This window comes from Puma concolor, chromosome E4 (assembly GCF_028749965.1).
Source record: "Puma concolor isolate L17-30 chromosome E4, mPumCon1.1.hap2, whole genome shotgun sequence".
Classification (NCBI taxonomy): domain Eukaryota; kingdom Metazoa; phylum Chordata; class Mammalia; order Carnivora; family Felidae; genus Puma; species Puma concolor.
Window position 1 is genome coordinate 62656227 of NC_141683.1, and position 14089 is coordinate 62670315.

The 14089-nt window shown below is 43.1% G+C and overlaps 1 protein-coding gene across 1 annotated transcript; it reads left to right on the top strand.

The window, feature by feature from the left end:
- The first annotated feature begins 1260 nt into the window (after nucleotides 1-1260).
- Nucleotides 1261-2562, top strand: BECN2 (beclin 2). Its single transcript, XM_025926328.2, has one exon. It carries the CDS (start codon nucleotides 1261-1263, stop codon nucleotides 2560-2562), a length of 1302 nt encoding a protein of 433 aa, XP_025782113.1.
- Nucleotides 2563-14089: the final 11527 nt, after the last annotated feature.

Genomic DNA, 14089 nt, shown 5'->3' on the forward strand with positions numbered 1-14089 from the left:
TTGGCTGAAGAACTTGCTTCTTATTCCACTGAGATTAAATTTAGCAACACAGATAACATTTGTGACCTTGTTATGAGGACTTTCTATAGAGCGCTGAAATTAAAGTTGAATTATGATGGCTTTCAGAGAGAACAGAAGGAGAAGAACTGGAGACAATATGTACAGACAAGTCTTTCCTAGAGGTTTATGACAAAGCCCAAGAAAAGGAACAAAGTTTGGACAGGGAAGAGGGGACAAGGCAATTTATCTCAGTGCTGATGATACAGTAGTACATAAAACCCCTGCTCCCAATCCTTAGAATCCTCTTTACTCTTGGGCTTCTCAAGCCCTCCCAAAGGAGACCCAAGAATGAGGACATAAGAATTGGAGGGAAGATCTCCAGAAATCAGGGATTTCCTTCCTAGCTGAAAATGACACTCCAGTTCCATTCATTCCTTCACTAAAGGAAAGCTCCAACAGACTGATTCTGGATTATCCAGGAGGCATCATTCAGTTGTTAGATAAACCACAGTCTGAAACAATCTCTATTCCCCTTCAGCTATGTTTCCTTAGCTTGTCTCTCTGGACTGGATCAAACCCAAAGCCAGGTATGGCTTGCATTTGTTTGGTTTTATTGGGTGGGTAGCTAAAATGAAGTTCAGCCATTAGAAATGAATACGCTTTGCCATTCTACTCCCAAGGATGAATCAGGACTCAGAATTGACCATGACATTGAAAGCATTTCCAAACTTATTCTGCTGTTCCCCAGCTCTTTGGGGAGAGGTATCAGGGTGAGGAAAGGCATAATTTGTGTAGTAGATCCTTTGCAATCATTACTCCAGGCACCGTGGAGAAGCCATGGGTAAAGATAGCAGGAAATTGGGAGAGAAGCTGGGAAAATGGACAGAGGCCCTGGTGTCAGGTTAAGGTGATGGGATTTTATTTTAAGGTAAGACAAGAGCATTAAACCATTTTAAGGAGGGAAGTGCCACTATCAGGACTTAGTTTAGAAGTACTCTTAAGATATGCCTTGGAAATGTTAAAGGACAAAGTGAGATGATCAGATTTGCCTTCTAGAAAGAATTACTTGTCTAAAAGGAGCTAAAGGAACCCTAGAGTATCTAAGGAGGGCACCAAAGTAAGGGGTTAAGAAGAGCAACAAGATGAGATATGCATTTTGAAGGAATTACTCCTCTAAAGAAGTTTAAAAAGGTATAAATGGGCAAGTAAGTGGGGAGCCAGAGGAAACTTAGAATCAAAGTAAGAGCCAAGGCCTCCACCATGTTCCCCATCCGCTTCATTTGCCAGTGCTGCAAGCAGCCGCTAAAGCTGAATCAGTCCATGGAGACCTCAGGTCTTGAGACCACCCAAGAACCTACAGCTTCCACACTCTCAGCTCAGTGGGAGCCAGGAGAAACTCTGGAAAGAGGCCCTGCATCCAAGGCAGAGACAGATACTGAGAAGCTGCAGGATAGTACCTCCTGCTCCACCCTCCCTGGAGATGATGGCAAGATGTCCAGGGACAGTTCTAGCAACTTCATCTTACTTGGAGAGTTTGCCCCTACAAGTATGCTCAGTAACGCCCAGAAGACTGCTGGGGACATTTTTGACATCCTGACTGGTGAAAGAGATGTGGACCATGCCCTGTGTGAGGACTGCACTGACAAACTTTTAGAGGAGCTGGACACCCAACTCATTCTCACAGAAACAGAGAACCAGAACTACAAACACTGGAGGAAGAGAATACATGACGGGGAGCTGGAGACACTGCAGGAGGAGCTGGAGGGCCTGGAGCTGGAGGAAGCAAGGCTGGCTCAATTGCTGGAGGAGGTGGAGAAGAACCAAAGAAGAGTAGCAGAGGATCTCGAAGCAGCCAGAGCAGAGACTCAAGTGCTGGACCAGCAGGATGAGCAGCACTGGAGGGACTACAGTAACTTACAATGGCAGCAACTGGAACTGCAGGATGAGCTGACCAGCAGGAGGAACCAGCTGGTACATGCCCAGATCCAGTGGGACTGGCTGAAGAAGACCAATGTCTTCAGTGCCACCTTTGAGATCAGGGATGATGGCCCTGTGGGCATCATCAATAGCTTCAGATTGGGCTGCCTCCCCACTGTCCCCGTGAGCTGGAATGAGATCAACATGGCCTGGGGACAGACAGCCTTGCTACTTCATGCCCTGTCCAACAAAATTGGGCTGGAGTTTCAGAGGTATCAACTCTTCCCCTGTGGAAACCGGTCCTATCTGAAGTCTTTAACGGATGACACCATTGAGCTGCCATTGTTCTGCAACACGGGGCAGATTACTTGCTTGGATGTCAAATTTGACCTCGCAATGATGGCTTTTTTGGACTGCATGCAGCAGTTCAAGGAAGAGGCTGAGAAAGGCGAGTGGGGTCTCTGCCTGCCCTGCAAGATTCATGTGGAAAATGGCCTGATGGAAGACTCTGGAAGCACTGGTGAGTTCTATTCCATCAGAACCCGCCTGAACACGGAGGAGCAGTGGACAAAGGCACTCAAGCTCATGCTTATAAATTTTAAGTGTAGTCTTGCTTGGCTGTCTTTAAAATATTGTCAAAAATAACTTTCTATGAGGGAGAGGGAGTTTTTTTTTGCTTTAAACTATTTGTGACCATATCACAATTGTAAAATTGGAAGAGATAACATGCTTATAACTTTAAAAAGTTAATGGCAACAGGGGCACCTGGGTGGCTCAGTTGGTTGGGTGGCCACCTACAGCTCAGGCCATGATCTTGCAGTCTGTGGGCTCTGGCTGGCCACTCGGAGCCTGGATCCTGCTTCCAATTCTGTGTGTATGTCTTCTCTCTCTGTCCCTCCCCAGCTTGCACTCTGTCTCTCAATAAATTAACATTAAAAAAAAGGGATCAAGAGATGCAGAGGGAAAGCACTGGGGTGGGGCTGGAGGAAGGTGGGGGGTGGGGAGAAGGAGAAAGCTGGAATCTTCATAAAGTGTCTGGGTCACTAATGTATGTAGCAGAACTTTATGGGGAGGGTGAATATTCGAAGATTAAGTTTTTGTTGCGATATATAGTGTAAACCCCTCCTTCATCCCTGAGAAACTTTCAATAAACTTCTCATTTTAAATCATTGAAGAATGTATAGAAGTGTGTCCTATTGGGCTGTGCCATTATGTTGAGACCAACCTGGTGGGGTTGTGTGGCCAAAGAGGATGGTAACATCTTGGCTGATAAGTCAATCCAATCATCAGTTAAGAGTCATCAGATGAAGTCTTACAGAGACCTAAAGATTTAAAAAGAGTCAGAGAACTTTTTTAAAAATGCAAGTTGCAGGGCACCTGGGTGTCTCAGTCGGTTAAGCATCCGTCTCTTGGTTTTGGCTCAGGTCATGATCTCAAGGTTTGTGAGTTCGAGCCCTGAATCAGGATCTGTGCTGACAGCTCAGAGCCTGCCTTGGATTCTCTGTCTCTTTCTCTCTGTCCTTCCCTGTGTGTGCTCTCTCTCAAACATTTTAAAAAAATGTATCATTCAACTGTTGTTCCATTGCTCTCAAGACAAAATTCAACCCTGGGTCTCCCTGTGTGTCTCCAGGCTCACCTCACACTTCTTCCAGCACCCTCTTATTCCAATACATGCTAAGTCCAAACTTCCTCTGCCTTTTGCCTAAGCTGTTGCTTATCTGCAAGATCTTTTAACCAAACAACTCCCTGAGAGCTATGTTAGCTTTGTAGTCCATAGATAGTGCCTGTAATAGCTACGGCTGCATACATACTATCTATAAATAGAAGTCATTGTGGAAAATGAGAAAAGGAAGATACTTAAATTTTTTTTAAGTTTATTTTTGAGAGAGCACGTGGGAGTGGGGAAGGGGCAGTGAGAGAGAATCTGAGGCTGACTCTGTGCTGATAGCAGAGAGCCCAATGTGGGCTCAAACTCAGGAACCGTGAGATCATAATCTGAGCCAAAATCCAACATTTAACTGACTGAGTCATCCAGGTGCCCTGGAAAGTGAATAACTTGTCACACATTAAGAGACTAGGAGATTGGTTACATAAATTAAGGTCTAAGCCTATGATGGAATATAGAGTAGGTATTAGGATGTTAAGAGGAATATTTAATTAACATAACATTTGAGACAATACTTGTATAAATATATTAACTAAAAATATTAAGTTATAAAACATATGAAAACTCAGAAAAGTAGGAAAAAATAAAAAAAAATGTATTCCTTGAATATAAAGGTACTTCCACAAGTTTTGGGTTTTAAATTTTTTTTTTTTTTCAACGTTTATTTATTTTTGGGACAGAGAGAGACAGAGCATGAATGGGGGAGGGGCAGAGAGAGAGGGAGACACAGAATCGGAAACAGGCTCCAGGCTCTGAGCCATCAGCCCAGAGCCCGACGCGGGGCTCGAACTCACGGACCGCGAGATCGTGACCTGGCTGAAGTCGGACGCTCAACCGACTGCGCCACCCAGGCGCCCCGTCAAGTTTTGGGTTTTAAAAAACTCTCCATTTGAGATTAGGAGAGACAGGATACTGGTTACTGGCTATCAGCATTTCTATTTAACATGTGTTGATCCTCGCCAGTACAATATATAAAAAATTAAAGGGATAGAGACTAAAAGGGAAAAAATAAAATTGTTGGGGTGCCTGGGTGATTTAATTGGTTAAACGTCTGATTTCGCCTCAGGTCATGATCTTGTGGTTTCCTGAGTTGGAGCCCCATGTTAGGCTCTGTGCTGACAGCTCAGAGCCTGGATCCCACTTCGGTTTCTGTGTCTCCCTCTCTCTCTGCCCCTCCCCCACTCACACTCTGTCTTACTGTCTCTCTCTCAAAAATAAAAAATAAATTTTAATAAAAAAATTATTTTCATATGAAATAACTATGACAATATCTAAATAAAACAACAGATAAATCATTAGAATTAATAAGTGAATTAAGAATCCAGTGACTACAAAGTCAATACAAAAATAAAATGTATTTTTATATAAAGGCAACAATTAGAAAAAGAATTTTGAAATAGTTCAAACTGTCAAATACCTAAGAATAACCTGACAAGGTCCTTAGCATAGGAAACATGTTATCAATTGCCTGTAGAGCAAGAGTTGGAAATTTTTTTTCTTTAAAAGGCCAAATAGTAAATATTTTAGGATTTTTGGTCCATGTGATCCCTCTTGCAACTACTCAGTTGTGGCAACTACTCAATTGTGCTGTTAAAGAGTAAAACCAGCCACAGAAAATACACAAACGAATGGGCATAGCTGTGTTCTAGCGAAACTATATTCATCAAAACAGAAGGCTGGATTTGGCCCTTGGGCCATGGTTTGCTGCCCCTTCACCTAGATGAAAGCTTTCATGGAGTCATGGGTTATGTCCATCTCATTTACACTGTGTCCCTAACTGCACGATGCCCACCACTAGTCAACGCTCAATGCATAATTGAATGAATAAATCACCGAATTATACTGAGTGATGGGATTATGGGAAATTTTATTTTCTTCTTCATGGCTTATAAATATTCTCTGGTCTATATGTATTTGTTTTAGGATAAAAGAAATTAGGGGATGTGACTAGACATCAAGTTAACCTGCTGTTACATCATTCTGTCCCATTTTGTGATGATCCATCTCCTTCCCTTCTCCCATCCCTCACTTCCCACCAAATTTCTCATACGCAAATATTTTCCAGTGAAATAATTTGAATGGCATAAACTAGTAGACGAAGAGATTTTAGGCACCTGCAATAAAAGGTAAATCAGTTTTTAGGTTTTCCTTTTACGTGTGTGTGGTAAGAACACAATATGAGTTTTCCCCTCTTATTGGATTTTAAGTGTGCATTATAACATTGTTAACTATAGACACAATGTTGTCGTGCTAATCACTAGAACATAATCACCTTGCACAATTGAAACTATACCCATTGAATAGCAACTCCCCATCTCCCTGCTAGTCCCTGGCAACCACCATTCTATTCTGTTTGTATGTGTCTGACTTAGACACCTCATAAAGGTGGAGTCATAACTATGGAATTATGAGGCAGTATTTGTCCTTCTGTGACTGACTTATAACTCACATTTATTATTTATTTATTTATTTTATTTTATTTGTTTATTTTGAGAGACAGAGACAGTGTGAGTGGGGAAGGTGCAGAAAGAGGGAGAAAGAGAATCCCAAGCAGGCTCCATGCTGCCAGCACAGAGCCTGATGTGGGTCTTGAACTCACAAAACTGTGAGATCATGACCTGAGCCAAAACCAAGAGTCAGACTCTTAGCCTACTGAGCCACCCAGGTACTCCTTTTTTTTTTTTTTTTTTTTTTGTTTATTTATTTATTTTGAGAGAGAGTGCATGCAAGCACAGGAGGGACAAAGGGAGAGGGTGAGAGGGAGAATCCCAAGCAGGCTCCTTACTGTCAGCACAGAACCTGATGGGCTGGAATTCAGGAACCATGGGATCATGACCTGAACCGAAATCAAGAGTCAATACTCAACTGATTGAGCCACCCAGGTGTCCTGATAAATCACTTTTAGGAGAGACATTCTGGGGTAATTGGGTGGCTTAGTTGGTTAAGCATGTGGCTCTTGATTTCTGCTCAGGTCATGATCTCATGGTTCATGGGATCGAGCCCCACATCAGGCTCCATGCTGACAGTGCAGAGCCTGCTTGGGATTCTCTCTCTCCCTTTCTCTCTGCTCCTCCCCTGCTTATGTCTCTCTCTCCAAATAAATGAATAAAACTTAAAGAAAGAAAAGAGACATTCTGGTCTCCTCAAAGTGATATCTGGAATAGCTGCACAGCATCACCTATGAACATGTAAGAAATGCAAACTTTAAGGCCCATCCCAGATTTACTTAATCACAATCTTTATTTTAGTAGAGACAGATGAAGATAGAAAGGCACAGTCATGGAACAGCCAGGAGCTCAGTGTCTACAGGGGGTTGGGGGCAGGGGTTGCAGTTGAGAGAAGATAGAAAGATAGGAAAGAGCACTGTCTTGGAGGGCCATCGATGTGATGCCAAGGAGTTTAAATTTCTAGTCAGTGGAGAGCCACTCATCCCCACCCACCTTGGCCATGGTACACAAGCCCCCAGAAGTCACAGATTCACTTTTGGAAGCAGTGTAGATTATAGAGGATTGAACACTGGTCAAGTTTGCAAGTGGGGAGTGGGGTATCCTCAAAAACATCAGCCCTACCCATGACATGGCAGGGACTGTTAGAAGATTAAGCAAATGACCAGAAGTGAGAAAGATAAAAGGGGAAGAGGTTTCCAAACAGGCAAGAGAAGAAAGAAAGTGCCTAATGGCACTTAAGAGGTTTTTGCTGGTTTTGATGTGAGGATTCTCAGAGCAGTAAGGCTGAGATCCAGCTGGGGAGAGTGAAAGGAAAAGAATTAGAGACAATGAATACAGACAATTCTTTGAGACCTTTGACAAGGACATAGATGAAGCAGAAGCTTTGAAATGAGGACAAATCTGAGAATTTTTATAGTATAAGAGGACAGTTGTAGGGAAAGAATACAAATACAGCATGTGTGTGACATAAATTGATAATGTGAGACAAGAAAGTAGAAGTCAAACCATGAAGGAGGTTGGGAGGACTGCTCTTGGACAGGAGGAAATAGGTCCCTCAGATGAGGTGGGAGGGAGTGAAGATACAGATCATTTGTGGTAGGAGTGTGGGTTAACAGGAAGCAGCTCAGGCGGCTTTGAGGAGGTTGGTGGAGGGATGGTGCACATGGTGGGTGAACAGGGATCGTGAAGGAAACTGTAAACCAAGGTCCGAAGCCTGCAGTAAATGAGGGGGAGCGCGGGCCATGGATGACAGGTGGAAGAAGGTAGGAAGTTTATTATGGAGCAGGGACCATAAAGAGGACTGCACTGAGATTCAAGACCACAAGGAAGAATCTGAATGAAGACAGTGGAGGGAAGTGAGTGGTTATGGTATGTGAGAGGAGAGCTCTCAGAAATGCTGGTGTTGGACCTGTGGTCAAGGATGACAGACAGGAGGCCTGCCTGGCCTGCCTGCCCTCATGTTTATGACCAGTAGAGACTGAGGTTTCCACTGATGTTGGGACTGACAGTTGCGCTCACACCTTCTTTGCTCCATTGCTCCAATAGGAAGGTGCTAAGAAGGTGGTCTGGGACCTTTGATTTGAGCTCACTAGAGAGTGAGGAGGGTCATTTGGGTCCTGGACATTTAGCACCCACAGTTGATCCCTAGAGAGCTCTGGGGGTTTGTAGAGAAGGGTCAAAGAGGTCTGATGCCCTAGAGAGAAAAAATAACCCTTAACTAGAGTTTCCTTCAAGCACTTGAGAGGAGGTTGGTTGAATCCCAGATGGTTGCCTCCTGATGGAATCTCAGTGGCTCCCAGTGACCACTAAGTAGTTCTATCCACAGAAAGAACTCTCTTATGTAGGAGAAAATGGTCTAGCTTCTAGACAATGTCTTGGAGCAGAGCTTGCTACAGGGAGCTAGACAGGGGTTGAAGTCCATTGACATGGCTAAAAAGCCATGGGTAGTCTACAGATATGAACAGCAAAGAGGAAACAAGTCTTGAGGAGAGTTCTTCTCATTCTGGGTCATCTCAAGAGAGACATTTAAACTCAGAACTGCACACTCAAATGTCCTTAGCTAGCGCCAAGATGGTAACAATGTCTGACTTGGCACAGTCCTACCTAAAGGGGTCACAAGTTTTGCAGCTCCAACCAGTTTCAACCTGCAATCCAGGTCCCTGTATCAAATCTTCCAACTTTTCTGGAGAACCTAGATATCTGGATTTAAATAAGAAATCCCGGGGGTACCTGGGTGGCTCAGTCGGTAAAGCATCTGACTTTGGCTCAGGTCATGATCTCACAGCTTGTGAGTTTGAGCCCCATGTCGGGCTCTGTGCTGACAGCTCAGAGCCTGGAGCCTGCTTCAGATTCTGTGTTTCCCTCTCTCTCTGCCCCTCCCCCGCTCACATTTTGTCTCTCTCTCTTTCTCAAGAAAAATAAAACACTAAAATTTTTTTTATATAAATAAGAAATCCCTTGGTTTCTAAATCACAACACCTAATGAAAATATTGGAAAACATTTTGAATCAAATAAAACAGTTATGGGACCACATGTGACCCTATGGCCATTAATTTGTAACCTATGGCTTATTTCACACGGTTGGCCTGAGAAGTAACGATATAAAGTTTATGAAAGACTTTTGTCAGTGAAAAAATCCTATAAGAATAAGTTATTTTTTCTTGACAAGGTTAACTGGAATAAGGAGATCTCTGCTTCTTAGAGGTAGAGATCTGGGGCATTAGATCTTTTATATAATGTTTGGGCATCAATCAGCAATTTGCAGCAAGTCAGATACAACACAAATTCCAGATCTTTGAAGATTTTTTGTAAAGAAGAGTAGTATCAGGTATCCAGTACAGGGGATCAAGTTTATCATATTTTTTTTAATGTTTATTTTTTAGAGACACACACACACACACACACACACACACACACACAGAATGTGAGTAGGGGAGGGGCAGAGAGGAAAATACAGAATCTGAAGCAGGCTTCAGGCTCTGAGCTGGCAGCACAGAACCCTACAGAGGGCTTGAACTCACGGAGTACAAGATCCTGACCTGAGTCGAAGTCAGATGCTTAACCAACTGAGCCACCCAGGTGCCCCTATAATTTGAAATAAAATAATTTAAATAATAAGGTATACTGGCAAATAAATTTATCAATATTTGAACTGGAAATATTAGTATGAATTCTTGTGTGTGTTGTGTGTTTCTGGAAGCAATGATAAGCTGGCTGCTGTAAGTGCCCCACGAATCAGATCTTGGTTTCCCATTCTCCACGGAAAGGACACTTCTCAGAGAAAAAGTGTTTTATCATTTCCCACCTCCCGCCCCGCTTCCGTCTCCCCCCTCCCCCCCCACAACCTGATGTTGAATTTTAGCTGTATCAATATCCTCAGATCATGATAAATGAGTGTTTTTCTCTTCCATTCTGGAATCATTCTCCTTCCATTTCTGGTACCACTAAGAATTCATGGATTCTTTTTTTGGGAGAAACTGCAGTTCACCCCCAGATGATAAGGGAACATTCTTTTAGAAAAATGACACTTTATAAATGTAGAAGGAACAGTTGAATAGAAAATAACCATTTTGCAATACCTGAGGAAATAATTGAGTCAGGTAAGGATGATCAGAGACCCTGAAGAAGGGCCCTGGGGAGGAGGATATTTGTGGAGTACCAATATCCCACGGGCTCACTGATGTATGTTTATGGTTGAGAAGTTTACTGCCACATTTTACTCAGGTTGTGAAACAACATCACTAGTCAGGAGATGATCTAATGTTATGAATCTCCTCACAAGATGTATTAACCTCATGGCATCACCTGTAAAAGCTTTTACGCAGAAAGTTTAATTACGGCTTATCAAGCCCTTAGACCTATTTTCCAATTTACAGGAACAAAGTAAATGCTATCACAAAGAAGTAATCAGATTAATCCAGAATGTAAGATTTTCTACAAGACAATTGGACTAGGTTTCAAAAAGTTATGGTTTTTTATTTAAAAAAAAAAAAGGTTTTTTAAATGTTTGTTTATTTATTTATTTTTGAGAGAGAGACAGAGTGTGAGCAAGGGAGGGGCAGAGAGGGAGACACAGAATCCGAAGCAGGCTCCAGGTTCTGAGTTGTCAGCACAGAGCCCGATGCGGGGCTTGAACCCATGAACCGTGAGATCATGACCTGAGCAGAAGTCAGACATTCAACCGACTGAACTACCCAGGCGTCCCTGTTGTTGTTGTTTAATGTTTTTATTTTTGAGAAAGAGAGGCAGAGAGACAGAGAGAGATACAGAGTTTGAAGAGGGAGGGGCAGAGAGAAAGGGAGACACAGAATCCAAAGCAGGCTCCAGGCTCTGAGCTGTCAGCACAGAGCCCGACGCGAGGCTCCAACCCACAAACCATGACATCATGGCCTGAGCCGAAGTCAGACGCCCATCTGACTGAGCTACCCAGGCACCCCATGATTTTTTAAAAAGCAGGAGGGATTTATTAGGTTAACAGACACAAACAAGCTGTAACAACCCAATATGATGTGAACTCAGAGGAACAACTACTGAAGTGGGCCTGCCACTAACAACTAGGCCCTGGATTTCTCAAACTGAGCATAAACAACTTCACAGAACACCAAAAATCAGGTCACTCTGTGACCAGGATAGAGCAAGACAAAAACCAGACCACTCTGTAATCGTAAGGACAGACAAAAACAAGAACATTGTCCAAACCACAAAAATGGCCAAACATCTCCCGTCCCTGCTTTGTTCTGCCTGATCCAGAAAAAAATTAAGAAAATCATAGAATTGCCTTTGCTTTTCGACAGCACCCAATACAGAACGAAACCACACCCTGACCCCTTACCAAGAATCATCTTCAGCCCTCCGCTGGACTCTTCCCTGCCCCACCCCTGTTGCAAAGAGCCAGTAAATCCAGCTTTGTTCAAGGTGAATCCGGCAAGCGGGTGTCAATAACTCAGACTAGATCCTGGTTTAGAAACAATAAAAGACAACTGTAAGACATGTGGGGGAAGAATTATGGAATTCTGAGTATAGTGTGGTATTATGTGATCTATAGTAAATAGTGAATTTTCTTAGGTGTGATAATGGTATCATTATGTTAGAGAATAGAATTTTGTTGTATATGTTTAGGCTTAAGATGTTGTGTCTTCAGTGGACTCTGAAATGATTCAGCAAATTAGGAAAATGTATTCATAAAGTCATTGTGGTAAAATGTTGAAACTTGGTGGTGAATAGTTTTGTGTTTATCATGCAATGTCTTCAACTTATTTTTTCATTGTGCACTTTTCTGAGATAATTGATGTACAACATTGTATGAGTTTAAGGTGGACAATGAAAGGGTGGGCCTACGCCGGCCGACTCCATCTTGTTCTGTGTCCTTCACCTAGACCACACCTCCTCCCCTTGAGTAACCTCCCGCTCACCCATTCAAACTTCCTGATCAAAACACGCCCAGTGACCTGCGTAACAGGACTCTGACCCTTCCCCAGCCAATCAGCTGAGGCCACAGCCATTACCTCACCAACTGCCCCTAGACCCCTATAAAACCTTTGTGCTTTTGAAACTCGCTCTCTCTCCCTGGTAACTCACCGCTGCGTCGGTGCAGGTAGGGGATCGAGCTAGCTCGAATAAAGGCTCTTTGCTTTTCATCGGACTCAGCTCCCTGGTGGTCTTTGGGGATCACGAATTCTGGGCATAACAGACAACATAATGATTTCATGTATGGGTCTATTGCAAAATGATCACCACAGTAAGTGCAGTTATATCCGTCACCACACAGTTAAACAATTTTTTCTTGGGATGAGAACTTTTAAGGTTTATTCTCTTAGCAACTTTCAAATATACAGTACAGTGCCATTAACTGTAGTCACCATGCTGTACATTATATCCCTAAAACTTATTTATCTTATAACTGGAAATTTGAATCATTGACCCCTTCACTGCCTCCCACCCCCTTCCTCATGAATCTGTTCTCTGTATCTGAGTTTGGGTTTTTTTAGATTCGACATATAAGTGAAATCATAGAGTACTTATCTTTCCCTGTCTCACTTGCTCTGTAACTTTTTAAAAGAAATAGTACAAAAGACACACTTTTATAATTTTTAAAATTTTGAAACATGCCATAATTAGAAGTTAAAAAAAAAAATCCCTACTCCCTGGCTCTGCCATTTATAAGCGAAATGAATGGCAACTAGGTGCTCTCTTTAAAAAAAGTTTTTTAATGTTTTATTTATTTTTGACAGAGAGACAGAGCGTAAACAGGGGAGGAGCAGAGACAGAGGGAGACACAGAATACGAAGCAGGTTCCAGGCTCCGAGCTGTCAGCACAGAGCCTGACGCGGGGCTCGAATTCACAAACCTCAAGATCATGACCTAAGGCGAAGTGCGACCCTTAACTGACTGAGCCACCCAGGAGCCCCAAAAATGTTTATTTATTTTGAGACAGACAGAGAGCAAGTGGGGGAGGGGCAGAGAGAGAGGGAGACACAGAATCCGAAGCAGGCTCCAGGCTCTGAGCTGTCAGCACAGAGCCTGACGCGGGGCTCAAATTCACAAACCTCAAGATCATGACTTAAGGCGAAGTGCGACCCTTAACTGACGGAGCCACCCAGGAGCCCCAAAAATGTTTGTTTATTTTGAGACAGACAGAGAGCAAGTGGGGGAGGGGCAGAGAGAGAGGGAGACACAGAATCCGAAGCAGGCTCCAGGCTCTGAGCTGTCAGCCCAGAGCCCGACGCGGGGCTCGAACTCACGGCCCGTGAGATCATGAACCCAGCCGAAGTAGGACCCCCAAACGACTGAGCCACCCAGGAGCCCCGAGGTGCTCTCTTTAAACTTCAATTTTCTTTTCTATGAAGCAGAGATAATAGTATTAATCTCATAATTGTGGGGATTCAGTGGTAATATTTAAAGTGCTCAGCAAAGTGCTTGGCATGTTTTATTACTTGTATTATTATTATAATTATGAAGATGTTAACAACTTTGTACTTAAAATTTGTGGGTACTTATATGACTTGTATTTCTACATCGGAAGTTTCTGGACAGGGAATTTCTGGGTGAACAAATATGAATATTTTTTTAAATTTTAAGTTTTTACCAAATATTGTTCCACATGATTAGACCCGGAACTATCCTAACATTTGTGGGGCCCAGAACAGAAGTATAAGTGAAGATGTACATATAACATGTGCGTAAGTACTTAAATCAAGCTACACACTGCTCAGTAAAATATGTTCTATCCTCCTTCCTTGACAAATACATCTTCATCATTAGAAGTCCAGTTTCAAATGTAGAATTCTCAGACTCCTTGAAGTTGTAGGCTGGGATGTTCTGAGCGTGTCCACAGCCCATGGACCATCTTCGCTTCTCCTCCCACCCCTGGTTTGACTCTACAAGGCAGAGTTTCTTGTGCCTCATGTGAACACAGCTTCAAGCTTCATACCCAAGCTTTATCCATGGCCCTGAAATCAGCCATCTGTTGGGTATGCCCCCCAGCCAGAGAGGCACACACCAGCAGCACTGTCTGCCTTTGAGGCACCAACTCCTGAAAGAAGAGTCCTGTGTAGTTCC

Coding starts and splice junctions, on each gene's coding strand:
- BECN2 (XM_025926328.2), top strand. CDS start 1,261: ATGTTCCCCATCCGCTTCATTTGCCAGTGCTGCAAGCAGCCGCTAAAG.